We start from the raw sequence: 18,729 nt of genomic DNA, 5'->3' as shown, positions 1-18,729 counted from the left end.
GCCGCAGCTTCTCTTGACCCGGGGGGGGGTGGTGTGCGTGGGCCCAGACCCCCCCAATTCCCCCCCGGCCGGGTAAAAAAAAGCGAACCTGCGTAAAAAAAAAAAAAAAAAAAAAAAGAGTTTCTGGAGGATTTGGGGCAGGGATGTGATAAGATTAGATTTTAGAATTCAGGGAGAACATTTTGCTGGGGTGATTGGGTGGGCTCTGTGGCAGACTTCAAGCTGCCCATCGAACCCTATTCTTTCTTCCTTTCTTTACTCACAGAGCTCCTGAGGTTTAGTTGAACGCAACCATTGCGCCAGCCTCTCCGGCAGCTGTATGTGCACATTGGCTAAATTCTAGCCAATGGGATGCAGAAGAAGTGATGTGTGCCTTTTCTAGGATTATCCAAAACATGCATCATTCTCCAATAAAAAGAAATAAAGCTTCTTGCAGAAACGGTTGCTTCTAGGACTGGGCGGGAGAAGTGCAAGATGAGTCTGGAATACCTTGCTGTGCCAGAAAGTGAGGAAACACTCAAAGAACGGTAGGAGCCTGTTAAAAACACACAGGAACCAGCCCGAAGTGCTCCCCTGGCCAAATCTGGGGCAATTTGAGCAACAAAATTATTATAGTACAGGAATATAACCCATAGAATAAAAAAGAGAATATGAGTCACTTAGAATATAGATAAATAAAGCAATTAATAAAATAAAGGTGGGGGAAGAAAAATTCTTTTTTGTAATAGAATTCTATGTAATAAACATAAAAAGAAAGATGAGATAAGGAAAATCACCATCTGGCGGCCACCATACTAATAATTGTTTTGGGCAAGAGTCAACAATGGGTGTTAAAACTAGTGGGTGAAAATTTAAAAAGAAGCAGAATATTTACATGGTTTAAAAAATCATCCCATAATATACTTGTTAAATAAAAGCGGACAAATATTTACTGTGGAGAAACCTGGAAGATATCACCCTAGCCAAGTGAGCCAAGGTAACGTCACCAACATTGGGACAGACCGCTACCAAGTGTCTCCCAATGTGATGGATCAAAGACATGCCACTTCTGTGGCTGCCTGCCGAAAATGCACAGCCTAGATCTACGCATAAAGAAACACCACAAATGCAAACGGAGGACATTCTTTAAGACAACTGATGTTTTCTCCTCAAAAATATCAAGGTCATAAAAGATAAAGACTGAAGAACTATTTCAATATAAGAAAATTTTAAATGCAGGACAACTAAATGCAATTAATTATCCTGGATTGAATCCTGAGCCAATTAGTTATTTTTCTTTTGCTATAAAGGACATTAGAGAAACAATCAATGGAATTTGAATATAGTCTGTAAATTAGACAATAGTATTATGTCAGTGTCAATTCCTGATTTTGATCATTGTATTAGGGTTATGGAAGAATATGCCCTTGTTGGGAAATACTCCATACTGAAGTTTTTTAGACATAAAGGGGTAAAGAGATAAATCATATCTTTAATTTGCTCTCAAATGTTTTCAGGGAATGCTATTAAGAGAGAATGAATGATAAAGCAAATATGATAAAATGTTAACCTTGAAGAATGTGAGTGAAGGGTATATGGGGAATCTTTTAATATTTTTACAATTTTTCTGGAAGTCTGAGTTTGACTTGCAGAAAATTATAAAATAAGTTTTTGTTTTTGTGTTTGTAAGGAATGAGCATGCATTTCCATCTGCCCTTATCCCTTTACCCTTCCTATTGGCTGGGAAATGATGGCCCTAGAGAGTGGCGGGTGTGTGCTGTGGACGGCGACACTGCCCACCAGCCCCGGGCCACTGTGTTCGACTGTTATGTGAGAGAAATCGCCTATGGTGTTAAGCCACTGCATTGGAGGGTCTCTTTGTTACAGCTCCATGTTCTGCAACTAACTAATACCGGCTGTTAATAAGGAGAGGCTGGAGGAAGGTGGCTTCTTAGGAGCTTGGTGCACTGGTTTAGTTACTCCTATTGAGGGCATGGAAGAGGGAGCCATGGAGAGAGTTGGTGAAGACCACTCATTTGAGGAGAATTAGTGAAATGAAATTAAGGAGAGCAACTTGAAGGTGCAACAGAGTCTTAGGATCCTCTAGGAGAGATTTTCCCTCTTAAGAAGCAGAGAAAAAAGTCCAAGGGAGAAAAGAGATGTTTGGGAGTTGGGGATTTTTCTGGTGACCCTGGTTTATACTCCAATGGTCACCTCTGTATATAGCTGGCCCAGATTCCAGGGGCAGAGAGCAGAACAATTTGTGGTTGTAAGTGAAGGGCAGAGAACTATAAACCCAACTGGATTGAGGGGAAGAGGATCAAATATGATTTAGTGGGATACATAAGGAGAATTAAAAAATGATAGTAGCAGGTAATCTTAACTAAGTCCTCACGGTGTCCTTGGGACTACTCTAAGTTCTTTACCCCATCTACTCATTTGAACCTCACAATAGCCATAAGACACTATTCCTATTTTATAGTAAAGCAAGCTCAACCACAAAGAAGTTGTCAAAGTTGCAAATAACAGACACAAGCCTCAGATATGGGCAACCTGCCTCTGCCCCCCACCTCCAATTTCTTGGGGCCACTCTTTGGTCCCCTCTCTCTCCTTCTCCTTTCCCTCCAGCAGCATTTGATGCTGACACACGTGAACTGGAAACATATGGGGTCCTTCATTTTGTTGTGGATCTGCACTCCAGAATCTACTTCCAGCAGAGCAGGAGAGGGACGGGGGTGTAAGGAAGGGCGGCAGGTGTCAGCCCATGCCTTATTGAAATGGCTCTGGTTCATAGGAAGGATGAAGGCCCGTCCATCTGAAGACAAAAGAGCAAGGGCAGCTAGAAAGGGGAGTGACTATTCTTCCCTGGTTTTGGAGCTCTTGTACTGCTGGTGTGTGGGAGGCATTTGGGATGGGGTGAGGGTCGGAGTGGGCTTGTGGGACTGAATGTCCCCAGTCTGCTATTCCTGCTACTCACAAACGTGAGATGATGGAGGAAGGAGGGAAGTCAGAAGTGCTTCTGTCTCTGAGGGTCTCTGCTCATTTCTTTCTGTGCTAAAGGCTTTTTCCCATTTTAAAAGCCTGAAACAGGAAAAAGAGAAAGAAAGTTTGTAAATGCACTTTTGAACCCCGAGACCCAGCTCCTGGCCAGGAGACAGGCAAACTCTTTTAATATCCTTATTCTGGATCCACTTGAATGGAAATAGCCTCCAGTATTTTTAGCTGCTGTGTAATCAAAGTGAAAAAGAAGAAGGAAATATATATATTTTTCTTTCCAAGTTAGAATAAGAGAAGGAATTGCTCATTACCTTTTAACGGAGTCCCTGCTGGGTAGGGAGGAAAACACGCAGGAGTCTCTGTTGGCTCCTCCTCTGGCCTAGACAGGATTTAAACCCAGGGAGGGAAGCCAAGGAGAGTCGAGAACCAGGGACGATCTACAGTGGGAGGAGACCAGCTGACAGGAGCGGCAGCATTGGAACAGGCACCCTGCAGCCTTCCAGGTAAGAGTGCTAGCTGCCCAAGCTTTACTTACTGGAGGGAGGATCGTGGCCAGTGTGGACGAGATCAAAATTGGAGGCTCAGGTGCCTCAGATCTCGACCCCGAAAATCGGGGCAGTGTAGTCTCCTATCACCTCCATGAAGAGTTAAAATGAATTGAGAAGTACCTCCCCAGGACCTGTGTACTCCGTCCTTAGTATTATACCCCAATCCCAGACAGGGCTAAGCGTAGTTATCTTCTTACCCCGCCAGATGTGGTCCGTGTTGTATCAGTTTCTACCCGGAGTAACACATTTTGTATAAAATGTTTCCTTTAAGATGTTTCTTCTCATCTGTTTTTCTTTTTTAACTTCTTTACAACATCAAAGCTCTCTCTCTTTTAATTGGATAGTTTGGTATCTGTTATATTTCATTATTCTTTTAAATCCTAAAACAGAACTTTAAACATTATTCATTTAAATCCTAAAACATAATTTGTTTAATTATGATTAATTTAGTTATGGTTAGGAAGCTGTGATAACTTCCCTTTTCCTGGATTTTGTGTGAATCAGTTAAGGGGATGTTTGCAAATGTATTTGAACAGCTTTGAAGTACATCCAGACGTTTAATTTTAAAGGTTTTAATTATTATTTGTTAAGATGACAACTTCTTTCCAAATCCCCATACCTCAAAGAAAACATTTCAAGGCATTTCAAAAAATGATGTGGTTAAACTAGTTTTTGGAGGTCTTGTGGGTTTTTTTTTTTTTTTTTAGACAGAGTCATGCTCTGTTGCCAGGCTGGAGTGCAGTGGCACAATCTTGGCTCACTGCAACCCCCACCTCCCAGATTCAAGCCTCCCGGGTAGCTGGGACTACAGGTGCATGCCCCCACACCCAGCTAATGTTTTTTATTTATTTTTTAAATTTTTAGTAGAGACAGGGTTTTACCATGTTGGCCAGGATGGTCTCAATCTCTTGACCTCGTGATCTGCCTGCCTCAGCCTCCCAAAGTGCTGGGATTACAGGCTTGAGCCACCGCGCCTGGCCGGAGGTCTTACTTTTTACTTATTTATTAATTTTTGTGCTTGGGAGAGATCTGGGGGAAGGACAGAGAAAGAATGAATGAGAACAGGCAGGGCTTCAGGGTTTCACTTAAAAGAATGAAACCTGAGTTGCTTATATAAGCATTAAAGAAAAAAAAGAAGAACAAGCTCCAACATGAGAGTAATAAACTACCCACATCTGGACACAGGTTAGCCACAGTGCCTAAAATCCAGTGGTTCCTGGAAAAGCTGAGGACTCACCAAGGCATCAGGTGATACTTTGCCTGGTCAGGGCTATATATTGGTAGCTGGCATGGAAAGAATCAGTGCCTCTTGACATTCCGACATTTGTTGGAGACTCAGAATCAAGGTGAGTGTCGGACACAGGAAGAAATACAGTATCAACAGTGATAACAATTTTCCTGGAGAGAGGGGAAGAAGGCACCTGGCGTTCTTTCATATTCTAAGTCCTGCGATGTCCCCACGTTTGTGGGCTGCAGCTCACTCCCGATGGAGGGAAAATAGAACAAGTGATTTCAAACCATCCTGTGGCTTCTAGTTTTCCAGTCCAGTGCTGCCCTGTGGTTTGAAATGTAGGCTAGGCCAAGCTCTGTTTCTGAGAAGATGCCTGAGGAAATTGTGCCCAAGCCCAGTGGAAAAATTTGTTCATTCACTGCTCATTCCAGAGGCTTGGCTCCTGTAGGATCTGAATACAGACATGAGATCATGGTTTAGGTCCTGTAGCAGCATCTGGAGTCACCAGTCTGTGAGCTGAGGATGCTGAGATCTCAGGCCTGATCCCTAGATGGACAGGGGCTTTGCTGCTTTCACCACGATGGACTCACTGCGGATGCTGCCCAGTCACCATTTGAATCTGTACCCAGCGAATGTGGGTAGAACAGCGCAAATGCTTGGAAGTTAGCAAATGCTCTCCTCCTTGCTAGAAGGCTAGAACTTTAAAGTTACTTCAATACATAAAAAACTATGTGTTAACTAAAGAAAGAAATTGCAGAGTTTTTTGTTTGTTTTGTTTTGTTTTAATCTGATGCTCCTCACACCCATGGGGATTAGGGCTAATCGTATACAAAGTAATACTTAGCCATTCTGGGGACTGGCTGTTTGGCTGAATATGGGAGAGGAAGCCTCCTGAATTTAGGTCCTGTGTCTTTTTTATCTTGTTATTGTGCATGAGCTTGGTCCCACAAAAGCTAAAGGAAGTTCTTTCTATGAGAAAGTAATTCATCCTCCGGGGGTAAATGAACATCTTCGCCTGATGTTCAAGAGGAGATGTTAAAGTGCTTTGCACAGATGCGTAGAAAATGGTAGCTACCATGATGATCACCCATTTGAGTGTTTGCAAGGCAGATTAAGAGGCAGTTGTCAAAACAAAACGAGCCTGTGGCTACCCCTGAAAAAGTGACTGAGAGCTGAGGCTGGTCAGAGACCCATTCTTGATCTTTTCTAGTCTCAGGTGGGTGGTCAGACTTGATGGGGCAGCTCTCCAGGAAAAGGATTCCAGGACGGTGGTGTGGGAGTCACCTTCAAGGACTTCCTGGGCACTCCCTGGGTGTCCCACAGAACTGGGAGAATGGGGAGGACAGAGTGATGCCCAGAATGTGACCATACTAAGCCCTATCACATAAAGCCAAACTTTCATTCTCGTCCACACCTAGCTGTCTTGTATCCTGTATGCAATGCTTGCACAGAGTTCAATGTCACAAAGACTAGAAATAAAAACTTTGTATGTACTTGCTTGCACTGGAGTTTAACCTAGGAGAGACAGACCTCCCTTGTACATCCATGCTCTTGCATGCACTCCTTCTCTGAAGGAGAAAGAGATACAGAGATGAAATCGGTCTCCTGAGCCTCCAGTTCAAGGTGGGTTGGGCCAGGGTAGATTCCTCAGCCAGCTGAGAACTTGCTGTCCTGGAGCAAATTAGCTGGGGAGTACAGGGAAGACCCCTGAGTCACCCAGGGCCCAAGCTGTAGATCATTAGCAAAATATGCCCAAGAGAGTTAAGGAAGGAGTGACAAGTTTGCCAGTGACACTTGTGACATTGAGGCATCCCTAGCTACTCATCTCCCTCATTTTCCTTCAAAGTTTAATGATATCTACCCTGTCATTTGTGGATAGAAAATCTTCGTCAGTGACTCTGCTGGAAATCCATGATGATACACTTTTTCTAAAACCCAAAGCAGTGCTTTCATTTCCTTGTGGTTAACTGGTGAGGCAGGATGAGATAATAAGGGAACCAGAGAAAGCCCTGAATTTAAGTATAAAGGTCTGTAACAGTGGCTAGAAATTGGCTACCTCTCTTCTTTGGTATAAGTAGCATTTTTTTCCCATTACCCAGGGTGTGTATCCTTCTTTGGGGAAAATGAGGTGACACAGAGACCATCCACCCCTGGGGTCCAAGAGGACCATCAGGATTCAGGGACCATCCTCCTTCCTTGGCCAAGGCTTGGTCACCATCTGCCCCTGCAGACAGAAGTCTCTGTACACTTTGGTGTTTCCTAGGAAGGGAATTCTCCAGCTTCTAGTGAGAAGCGACTGGGACTTAACCTCCCTGTGGGGGAACACAAGTCATGTCCCCAAGGGATCACCCTTGGCACCACTCAGAGGAAGTACAGGCACAGGATTTAGTTATTGATATATTAATTTTTAACTGAAAACCCAATATGCCTTGGATTCCTTTTATTTTTAGGAAAAACCCTCTCTGAAAAACATGTGGCAGAAAGGAGGACATTTGGTGTTTTTTGTTTTGTTTTTTTTATTTTATTTTGTATAAAATAAAAAACAGGACATATAACAGAGAGAGAAAGAACACACACACGGGCAGTGGACAGACCTGGTGTGTGATTCCAGATCTACTGCTTACTAGCTGTGTGTCCTTTGGCAAATTACTTAAATTCTCTGAGCACCTGTCACAAAGAATGATATCAACTGACTCCTAGGATTTTGAGGATTAAATGAGGATAATTTTTATGGCGTTTGTCACAATGTCCATTATCTAATAAGCACAGACACACACACACACACACACACACACACACACACACACACATCCAGTGGCTATTACTATTTACTTCACAAAATATTACCTTGGCAGGATTGTGCTATGAGGCTGGGGATACAGAGGGAATCAACACAGACACGGCCACTGTCATCTCTGAGCTCAAAGGGATGCCTGGGGGAGGAACATGCATACAGATTTGGTGGCTGTCAATATTTGGCTAGAAATGAAAGCCACAGGGGTAGATGTAGATACCGAGAGAGAACACAGCAGAAGCTTAGAGCCCTTGCAACATCTGAAGGCAGAAGTAAGGGGGACCATCCATGCAGCCCATGATCAGTCATGTGCCCCTCAAAGAGCCTTTCTGGTAAAAGCAATACAAGGCAGCATTGTTCCTGAGTCTCACTGTATCTCTGCCTCCCACCCTCCCACACCATCCAACACCCCTCCTGCAGTCAGAATTAAAGACCTGATTAGCCTCTGTAAGACAATGATTCTCGGGAACAACTGATTTCCTGTGGTTCCTGCATACATATTTCCTGCGTGTAAATGCCCCTCACTTCATGCATCTGTGCAGAATTTATCCCACTTTCCATGGGAAAATACCCCTCAGTAGAATAATCCTCCTTATTTGGAAATGCATCATCCTGCGTTTTGCTTGGGAAAATCTGCTGCCCTCCCTGCCCGCTCCCCACCCTCGCGGAGCTCAGCCTGTGGTTTGCTGTGCATACTGAAAGAGTCGATGAAGTCATCCTTCTCTTCTGCTGTTAAACATGGAGTCTCTCCCCTGCCACGTGTTGGAGGGAGAGCCAGCAGGCTTCTCTTCTTGCTCATTACACTTGACAGAGTGTTAGGTTGAGGATTTCCCTTGCTCTCATCTTCTTTCGAGCAATCATCCTACCCAGGAAAATCTGAGCGCAACTTGTGGAATCTGAGACACAGTAATTAGTGAGGACATCTTGTTACAAATCAGAAGGACAGGCAACACCAAGGGCTCCAACAGGGGTTTCTGGGGTTTCTCATATTCCAGGGTACAAAAACAAACACTGTAGACCTGGGCTCTGGGCAGCCTAGCTGTGGTTTATGGCAAGAGTCCATGGCTTTTTTTTTTTTTTTTTTTGTTCGTTGAGAACTTCTTCAGAAAACCATCTGCACTCCATTTATGTCTCAGGCTAGGAGTGGGGGCTGGGATGGAAGGCATGGGCAGAGAAGTCTGCTTTTTCAGCTCTATTTTTGCTCAGGAAGAAGATTTAGGACAGTGAAAATTCATATGCTGTCATGACCACAGTAGGTGCTTCAGAGATCAATATGTGTTGTTACTGGGAATCGCAGAAGTGCACTAGGGTTAATGGCTGGACACTGTGCACCTGGGGTTGCATCTGTGGCTGTGGGCTCATCAATTGCATAATCAGGGCACGGTGTTCAATGCCATTGAATGCCACTGAGCCTCCGTTCCTATCCTGGGGATCAAGTGGAGAAGAGTGTGTGACTTTTATCTTTGGGCTGAATGTCTAAGGGTGGCCATTGTGTGAAATATCATTTTTATTATTATTTATTTATTTTATTCACTTTTTTTGAGACAGAGTCTCGCTCTGTCATCCAGGCTGGAGTGCAGTGGCATGATCTTGACTTGCTGTAACCTCCACCTCCTGAGTTTAAGTGATCCTCCTGCCTCAGCATCCTGAGTAGCTGGGATTACAGGCATGCGCCACCACGCCCTGTTAATTTTTGTATTTTTAGTAGAGATCGGGTTTCACCATGTTGTCCAGGATGGTCTTGAACTCTTGACTTTGTGATCCACCTGCCTTGGCCTCCCAAAATACTGGGATTACAGGCGTGAGCTACTGTGCCTGGCAGAAATATCATTAATCCTACACCTGCCTTCCAAGTCGTATTCCTGGCTCTCCCACTCCCCCAGTCCTCTGACAAAAATCTCAAGCAGATTCCAGAGTTTTTCTGGTGGACTTTGGTCTTAGAATTGCTTTTGTGAATGGAAGTCCATTTCAGTTTCGAGCCTCAGTCTCTCATCCAGGCCACATCTTTTCTTCTTGCTCAGCTCAGGCCTGATGCTGGAACCTGCAGAGAAGACGGAGGGCAGAGGTCTGGTGCTTTCCTCCCTCCACTTCTCTCCCCAGTATGCATGGCTCTCTCTCCCCAACATGCAGGGTGCTTTTGGCTTCACCAGGTTGCTGCTCCCTGGGGCAAGGTGGGGTTTAGAAAGGAAGGGAAAGGGCACTTTTATTTTTTTTTTAACTGGGGCTGTGGTGGTTCCCTCTGGTATTGGATGCTCTTGTTACAGTGGATGTTCCCAGTGTGGGCCACCCCTCCTTTGTGGGGAGCTTCCTTGGGATCTTTAGATATTCTCCTTCCCACCCACTGGGTCTGTCCTCCGTAGTGGTCCCCTGGGGCGGCATACTCCTGCTGAGCCGTGGATCTACAATTCAGCTCGGGGCCTCAACTGCCCTCTTGGCAGCTCCAACGTGCCTCGTTTCTGTGTCATCAACTTGGCCTCTCCCACTGTGGCCTCCTTCCTCTCTCTGCCATGCAGCCTGTTCCAGCCAAGCTACCGCCTTTGAATTCTTCCAGGTTAGAATCAGGCACTGGTCTCTTTGCTTGCCACTCACCCTCCATTCACCCTGACCCCACCCCCAGCCCCCCTAAACCTTCAGCAGCACACTCTCTTTGAAATGTGCTTATTCCTGCAATCCTAGCACTTTAGGGAGCTGAGGTGGGCAAATTACTTGAGCCCAGGAGGTCGAGACTAGATTGGGCAACATGGTGAAACTCCATCTCTACAAAAAAAATACAACAATTAGCCAGGCACGGTGGCATGCACCTGTAGTCCCGACTACTCAGGAGGCTGAGGTGGGAGGAGCACTGGAGCCCTGGAGGTGGAGGCTGCAGTGAGCCATGATTGCGCCAATGCACTCCAGCCTGGCAGCAGAACGGGGCCCTGTCTCCAAAAAAAGAAAGAGAGAAAAAGAAACGTGCAGGCACTTATTACCCATGGTTCAGTTCCCAAGACAACAAGAAGTGTCCACTGACAAGTCCATTCTGTCTGCCAGGTGTTGAGACCAGTGCCTGAAACGCAGTTAGTGCTCAGAAGAAGTGAGCTCTTACTATCAACAATACGTGTTTTTGGTGATCGGAAGAGCCACGAAGAGTGGGAGGGCAAAGGAGTAACATGAAGGAAAACTCTTCATCGGTACCATTCTGTTTTGTTCACAGTGGTGGCACATCCTTTGAGTACATGTATAATGGATGAAACCATTGCATAGGGACATGTATCTAACTGCACTCATTTGTCCTTTGTATCAGAATGCCATATTGGTGCAGAGCAAGCATAGGCTTGCAATCAGACGGGTCTGTGTTTGAATCCTGGCTCTGCCACTTCTTAGCTGGGCAACCCCTAGCAAATGACTTTACCTCTCAGGTCTGGTTTCCTCACCTTTTGAGTGAGGAGAGGAACACTGACCTTACCTGACAGCTCTGAGGATTAATTACGAGGACTAATGCACCAGCCAATGCCTAGTACATAGCAGCAACTCAATAAATAACATTTAACATATAATACTATTGTGAATCTTCTTCTTTTATTCTGCCAGGGTTCCTCATCTCCTGTTTCTTCTACTTCCTGACACTAAATAAATGATGACTACTAAAAGTTAAACATTTTACATATTACTAGAATTTAGCTTACTGGCTAGAAATATTTATTCCTTTTCTGATCAATATAGGTGAAAGATGCCTTTCAACCTAGGCATTATTATTATCTGAGATGGAGTCTCTCTCTCTCTGTTGCCCAGGCTGGAGTGCAGTGGTGCAGTCTCAGCTCACTGCAGCCTCCACCTCTCAGGTTCAAGTGATTCTCCTGCCTCAGCCTCCCAAGTAGCTGGGATACCAGTCATGCGCCACTGTGTGTGGCTAATTTTTATGTTTTTAGTAGAGATGAGGTTTTGCCATGTTGGCCAGGCTGGTCTTGAACTCCTGGCTTCAAGTGATCCACCCACCTCAGCCTCCCAAAGTGTTGAGATTACAGGCATGAGCCACCATGCTTGGCCGGCATTGTTCTTTATAATAAAAAAGATGAGAAAGAAAAGGAAGTCGTATTCAGTAGTTGACTGAAAACAAAATAAACCTCAATATGTTGACTGAGCCCTGATCACGTGCCAGACATGATGCTCACTGCTGTCTACATCCAAGAGGGGCGACACACTGTCATTCCCACATTACAGATGAGGAGGTGGAGAGGCTCAGGAGGAGACGCACTCTTAGGCCTGCATGTCCTAGGGCCTGTCCGAGGTGCCTTTCCATCATATCCCAACTGCCTCTCACCATGGGCAGGGAAAGCCTGGGCTCAAGGAAAACACAGACCACAGGAAAGGACTGTTTCCTGACTTCAAACTTTGGCATAAATCGTTGCAGGTCTTGGGTTGCTTACAGAAACCCATTGTCAAGAGACAGCTCTGCAGATCAGTTTCAAGATAACTGCTGCGATGTAAGCCCAACTGGGATGCATCTTGTGACTGAGGTTCTTGTGAGCAAAATGTGAGCTGAAAGCTAGGTCTCTTGTGGTCCGTCCTGCCTCAGCTTGTTAGTGTGCAAAGACTGGGCCATCCCAGATGGGGGTTGCGGGCACAGGGGAAATGGCTGGAGAGAGGAGTCATTCTGCTCATTGACAGTGGTGAAGACACTACCTCCTGGTGAGGGAGGAGGCAAAACCTAACCGCCTGCCCCACCTTGTGTTGCCTGGCTTGACTGAGAAACAGTGACCAGACCTCTCAGCATGCGTGACTGTGCCCCTGCCACAGGAGGGCGCCAAGGTAAATCAACCCAGGGTGCTGTCCTTAAGAGGCTCACAGCCTAGTGGGGAGACAAGCCATATATAAGAGTAACTGTAACACAAGGTCAATGCTCAAGAGACCAGCAGAGAGGGACGGGTCCATTTCTCTGAATGCTTAGCAGAAGCGAGGCTAGTCTCCAGCTGGGTGAGGCAGGGGGCAGCAGAGAGGACTTGGTGGAACAGGTGATTTTATTAGAAATTCTTATATTTTACTGGTTCACAAGTGGGTGTCGTGAGCAGGATGCTGGCCCTGCAGTCAGTGGATTTGGGTCTGAGTACAGGTTCTTCCCTTCTTGGCTGTGGGACTCAGGACAACTTGCTCAGTTTCGTCATCTGTGCAAAGCAGCGTGGTGCTGTGGGGATGAGCATGGACTCTGGGGTCAGATTGCCTGGGTTCAAATCCTGCCACTCTGAGCTGGGTGCCAGTTGGCGAGTCATTTAAAGTAGTAGTGCCTCAGATTCCCTATCTATAAATTGGGGTAATCATAGTATATTCCACAAAGAATTGTGAGAATGGAATGAGTTAGTAAGTGTGAAACACTTAGTACATTTAGAATAGTGTCTGTCACATAGCAAGTGCTCCATGTGCAGCTCTTATTGTTGATATTGTTAAGAGGGAGGATATTAGCGTTGCTGTAAAGGTCCAGGATTACGGGGATCAAAGCATGGCACACAATAGTCTGTCAACACAAGACAGCTGCTCTTCTTATTATTAATAAGTGCAGGTGAGCCTAGAATGAGAGGTGAAGAGAAGGGCATCTTGGGCAGTGTGAACAGCAAGCAAAGACAGGAGGCAGGACTATGCCATCTGTGAGGCAGGAACAGAAAGTAATCTGGTTGGATCCTTGGGAGAAATAGAATGAGTTCTTTCTGTTCGTTTCTCGGATTCCTGTGGGCTCTTAGAATCTGGAAAAAAGGCTAACTTCCCTCACTATATCTCCATGGCTTTCTTCTACAATGTTTCTGAATACAGGCACCCTGGAGGGTCTGCTCCCCGTCTTTCTAAGGATGAGTCTCCAGGCGATGTTCTGCTTCCCCTTGGGGCTTCTGCTTGGCTCTGTGCTCTTGGTGGCTTCCGCCCCGGCCACTCCGGAGCTTCCCGGCTGCAGCAACAAGGAGCAACAGGTCACCGTCAGCCACACCTACAAGATTGATGTGCCTAAGTCTTCCCTGGTTCAGGTGGAGGCTGACCCTCAGCCCCTCAGTGACAATGGGACTTCACTCTTGGCCCTGGGGGAGGCCAGGGAGGAACAGATCATCTTCAGGCACAACATCCGCCTTCAGACGCCACAGAAGGACTGTGACTTGTCAACCAGTGTCCAGGACCTCCTGGCCCGTGTGAAGAAGCTGGAGGAAGAGATGATGGAGATGAAGAAACAGTGTAGTGCCCAGCGCTGCTGCCAGGGAGCTACTGGTGAGATCACCACTTGGTATTCATTCGACAAACATTTGATGAGCACCTGTTATGTGCCAGGGGTTCCATTAGCCTCATGAGCACTTTGTGAGTCTGGTGTGCTCCTACTTTTCACTCTGAGTTTTCTCTAGCGGGCCCATCCCTGCTATTTATTCATTTATTCATTGGTGCTAGCTTCAGGGGCATCTGGAAGCTGAGCAGGGAGGGACCAGCTGCTTTTGCAGAGAGTCTAGACTCCTGGGCAATTGCTTCCAGATGGGAATGCTTCCAGGGGCTGTCAAACCTGTGAATCTAAGCTCTACTCAGAGAGGAAGCAATGGGTTACACAGCAAAGACAGGGCCTTGGAGCTAGACAGGAGAGGTTGCAAATCCCAGTTCTACCACTTTTAGCTGTGTGACTTTGGGCAAATCTCTTATGTTTCTTCAACTGTCCAATAAGGATAATTCTATCAACTAGTATAGTTCTGAGAACTGGAGATAATGTGTAGAAGATTCCTGGCCCTTAGTGGAATTTATAAGTCAGCAAATTATCATTATTTTAAATAATTACAATTGTAATTGTAAATTGTAAAATAATTACAATTTAATTTTATAAATAATGAAGGTTCTCTCGCCACCCAACCCTTGTCGCTTTTAAACATATGCTGGCCAGGCTGACGCAATGATAATAAATGGTATTTGGCATGGGATTTCACGCCTGAAGGAATTGCTATGGTTAAGAGCACCTTAACCATCAGATCCAGATCCAGAACTTGGCACCAGGGACGCTGCTATGGATAAGCAGCATGGACTTGCCTCTGAGGAACCCCCACTTTGGAAGTGTTTTTAGGAAGTGAAGAAGGTGTTCTGAGAAGCAGAAGCTGGGCCAGAGTGGAGACGGCACTGACCTGTCTGCCCTCCAGCTGCCTCTTGCCGAGTAGGGTCAGAGAGGGGAGCCTGGTTAAATCCCTTCTCCGTAGTACCCACAGTTGAGACTAGGCTATTTTGTAGCTTCTGCAGTTTCATTTTTCCAGGCTTCAGTCTGGGTTCATTTCACAAGATCCCAGCCTTGCTAGTTCCAGCCAACTCCAACCTGCCTGGACCTCACTTTTCCCCCAGGAGTCCTGCTCTGCGGCGTCAGCCGGCCAGGGTACCACTTAAGGCCCCCCCATAGGAAGGCACTAAATAATGAACACTGTGTAGAAGGGAAGGAAGCCGCGGAATTCACATGGAAAGGGAAAGGGAAGAAGGGTGGGCCCTGCAGCCTTTTCAGGCAGAGAAAGGAGATGTTTGCAGATGTCACAGATTAGAGAGCCTGGCCTGGAAAGGGCCAACACACCTTTTCTCCCTTGCAGAGCTCCGCGGTCCTCCAAAACAGAGCTGTGCAAGACCCAGAAATCACCAGCCCCACTCTTAAGGGTCTGCCGATTTCTGGAGATCTCCACACACAGCCCCTCAACCCAGCCTACTGTTTTTTCTCTCCCTCCCAGATCTGAGGCGACACTGCAGCGGCCACGGGACCTTCTCCTTGGAGAGCTGCAGCTGCCACTGCCAGGAGGGCTGGGAGGGCGCCGCCTGCGAGCAGCAGGCCTGCCCCGGGGCATGCAGCGGCCACGGGCGCTGCGTGGACGGGCGCTGCGTGTGCCACGAGCCCTACGTGGGCGCCGACTGCGGCTATCCTGCCTGCCCTGAGAACTGCAGCGGGCACGGCCAGTGCGTGCGCGGCTTGTGCCAGTGCCACGAGGACTTCATGTCGGAGGACTGCAGCGAGCGGCGCTGTCCCGGCGACTGCAGCGGCCACGGCTTCTGCGACACGGGCGAGTGCTACTGCGAGGAGGGCTTCTCGGGCCTGGACTGTGCCCAGGGTGAGAGCGGGGGTGTGCCCTTGGGCCGCCGGACTCTTCTTTCCAATGCACCATTTAACTGTCAATGACACGTTGTCCTCTTTGGGGGTCTCTTCCTTTAGCCTGCACCAGATTGCTGAGCCCTAGCCCCAGAGCTTCTGATTCTGCGATGGGGCCTAAACATTTGCATTTCTAACAAGTTCCCAGGTGATGCAGATGCTGGTTTGAGGGCCTGACTTTGAAAACCAGAGGTCTGGTGATCGGGTGGTTGGCTGTGTGTGCACGTGTGTGGTGAGGGGTCTGTGGGATAACTTCTGGGCGTCTGGAATGATGCCTTACACAGGTCTGCGTCCCGCACACCCACCTTTATAGTGCTCAGGGAATACTCAAAGGCTCTGGATCGCCTCCCTCTCTCACCCTCTGCCCTGTTCCTGTTCTGGCTGCAGTGGTCGTCCCTCAGGGCCTGCAACTGATCAAGAGCACGGAGGATTCCCTGTTGGTGAGCTGGGAGCCCTCCAGCCAGGTGGACCACTACCTCCTCAGCTACTACCCCCTGGGGAAGGAGATCTCTGGGAAGCAGATCCAAGTGCCCAAGGAGCAGCACAGCTACGAGATTCTCAATTTGCGGCCTGGAACCAAGTACATAGTCACCCTGCGTAACGTCAAGAAAGAAGTTTCTAGCAGCCCACAGCATCTACTTGCCACCACAGGTGAGGAAGCCACCCGATGCCCCAGAGTTCCCAGGAGAGGCCCCATTCCAAATGTTTTATTTCACTATTCCCATAAATATCTGTCAGGCAGTTGCTTTGATTTGGGGTCTGAAAAACACAGCTGCCACAGTCCTAGGTTCTGAAGAGTTCCAGTTCTCTCTCTTCTTCCTTTGCCCTCTGATTACTGGGTCCTTTAAGCCAGTGAAGGCCTGCTACATGGGGGCTCATGGGTCCCCCCATCCCTGAGATTAGTAGGGTCTGCACCCTCTCATAAGCAGTCAAAGGGTAAACCTGCAACCCCAGTCCCTCACTGAACCCCCAAGGCCATTAAGAAAGTTCAAATAAGTAATGGGTAAGAGGCTATGGAAGCCACCTGTGTCAGATTCATCTCAGTGGGAAAAAGAGGACACAAATGGGGTAATTGAAAAAGTTTAACAGGCTGTTCAGAAAGGTGTGGGTAGGGGTTGGATGGTGAAACCCTAAGACCCGCATCAGTGAGGATACACTCCTGCCTGGAGGGGCAAAACATGGACTTTGGTACTTGGACCCAGAGAGAGCTGTAGAAAAGAGCTGTCTGGTGGGGGTGTTTTGGTAAAGGGAGGCAGGCAGTCCACCGTGTCTCCACAGAATTCTCTGTCCTGCCTTCTGATCTGCTGGTGATTCCTGCTAGCTGAACCTAGAAGCCAGAGGGTCAGGGAAACTGGCTGGCTCAATTCACAGAGATCACAGTCCGGGATGCAGAACAAGATGGAGGATGGTGGAGGCTTGATCTGGAGAAACAGAGTCTCCTGTGCACCAAAATATTTAGAAGGATAAGCATCGCTGCTTACTCTTTAAACATTCTTGTTTTCTCATGAAAATTCTTAAAGCCAGTTAGATCTTCAAAGATTTGGAAAAGCGTAGTTGGTTGAATCATTCCTTCATGCAGTACATTTTTATTGAGCACCTACCCTCTGTCAAAGGCTGTTCTAGGTGCGATAAAAATTCACTGCCTCCATCCTGCCCTTTCTAGGGAAAGATCTAGGAAGATCCAGATGGATTCGACTTTGGCATGCAGTTGTCTTTGCAGAGACATCAAGCTGCCTGTCCTTTTTGGTGGTGGGAATAGGGTGGAGGTAGGGATGGGTCCGTGCTGGAAAGGGCTGCGAGAGACTTGGCCATCATGAGTGCCCCATTTGTGATTGCCTTCGTCTGCCCTCAGGCTAATGACCCCCAGGAGCACCCCTGTAGTTGAACAACTTGGGTGTCTTGATTGTTCTAGCGTGGGTGACTGCACACCATGTGAGACCATGGGGGTGTCTCAGTAATCTGTGACTGCCTCTGGTACAGATAACAGTGTTCAAAGCCTCCCAGTACAGGCTGCAGCTGTCTGAGCTCCGGCCCGAGTGGTTTGGGTGGCTGGCCTGAGAGGTACAGTCTGGGCTTGACCAAAGTCAGTGTGGACAGGGAGGCCGCATGGCCTCTGATGGGATGGGGAGGCGGAGGCTTTCCTGAAAGACAGTCTGCGCATGGACTATGTGAAAACTGGCAGCTTATTACTTCAGTAGCTCACAGACACCTGCTGGGAACTGTGACCTGAGGCTGAAGCCAGCTCTTGAGACATCAAGAAAGGGAGCTGACTTGATAACCCACAGCCTGTCCCAGAACCTCAGAAACTCTGCTCTTCACTGCTTCCTGTCCCCCTCTCACCCCTGCCCTAGACCTTGCTGTGCTTGGCACTGCCTGGGTGACAGATGAGACGGAGAACTCCCTCGACGTGGAGTGGGAAAACCCCTCGACCGAGGTGGACTACTACAAGCTGCAATACGGGCCCGTGACGGGGCAGGAGGTGGCTGAGGTCACTGTGCCCAAGAGCAGCGACCCCAAGAGTCGATATGACATCACTGGTAAGAGCCATCACTGGGATGTGAGATGTTTGCTGTGGGTGCCGTGGTGGGGACAGCGTGTGCTCTGGGTGCCGTGGTGGGGACAGCGTGTGCTCTGGGTGCCGTGGTGGGGACAGCGTGTGCTCTGGGTGCCGTGGTGGGGACAGTGTGTGCTCTGGGTGCCGTGGTGGGGACAGTGTGTGCATAGGGCACCAGCATCTGCACTGCTCAAGTGTGCACAGAGTCCAGGGGCCTTGGGGATCACACTTGAACCTGATCCTTGAATCTCCCAGACGTGAGCCCACCTGGGAGGCCTGTAGACTCTGCCCCAGCATTCCAGAGCTCCGTCTCAGAGAACCTCTTAACAGATTATATTTGTGAGATGTTCCTCAAGTCAGCAAACTCTCATGAAGACCCCATCCTTGTCTCAGAATGGATTTGATGGTGTATAGATACTCCTTTTGGAAGAACTTGTATATTTGGGTGTGGGGGGCAGGAGGGGAGAGGGAAAGGCAGAGAGAGACAGGGAGGCAGAGAGAGAGGGAGGCAGAGAGAGAGAG

General features: G+C 47.6%; 1 protein-coding gene across 1 annotated transcript in view; it reads left to right on the top strand.

Moving 5' to 3' along the window:
* The first annotated feature begins 3,338 nt into the window (after positions 1–3,338).
* TNN (tenascin N) overlaps positions 3,339–18,729 on the top strand; it is a 63,798-nt gene continuing 48,407 nt past the window's right edge. The window contains exons 1-5 of the mRNA XM_032291117.1: positions 3,339–3,479; positions 13,331–13,771; positions 15,241–15,615; positions 16,041–16,304; positions 18,005–18,190. Coding sequence (XP_032147008.1) covers positions 13,366–13,771; positions 15,241–15,615; positions 16,041–16,304; positions 18,005–18,190 — 1,231 coding nt within the window. The 5' untranslated portion in view covers positions 3,339–3,479; positions 13,331–13,365. The remainder of the gene's footprint in view (positions 3,480–13,330; positions 13,772–15,240; positions 15,616–16,040; positions 16,305–18,004; positions 18,191–18,729) is intronic.

This window comes from Sapajus apella, unplaced genomic scaffold (assembly GCF_009761245.1).
Source record: "Sapajus apella isolate SASKATOON/1434 unplaced genomic scaffold, GSC_monkey_1.0 scaffold25, whole genome shotgun sequence".
Lineage (NCBI taxonomy): Eukaryota > Metazoa > Chordata > Mammalia > Primates > Cebidae > Sapajus > Sapajus apella.
The sequence above is the reverse complement of the archived record's forward strand: the minus strand, read 5'-3'. Positions and strand labels throughout refer to the sequence as shown.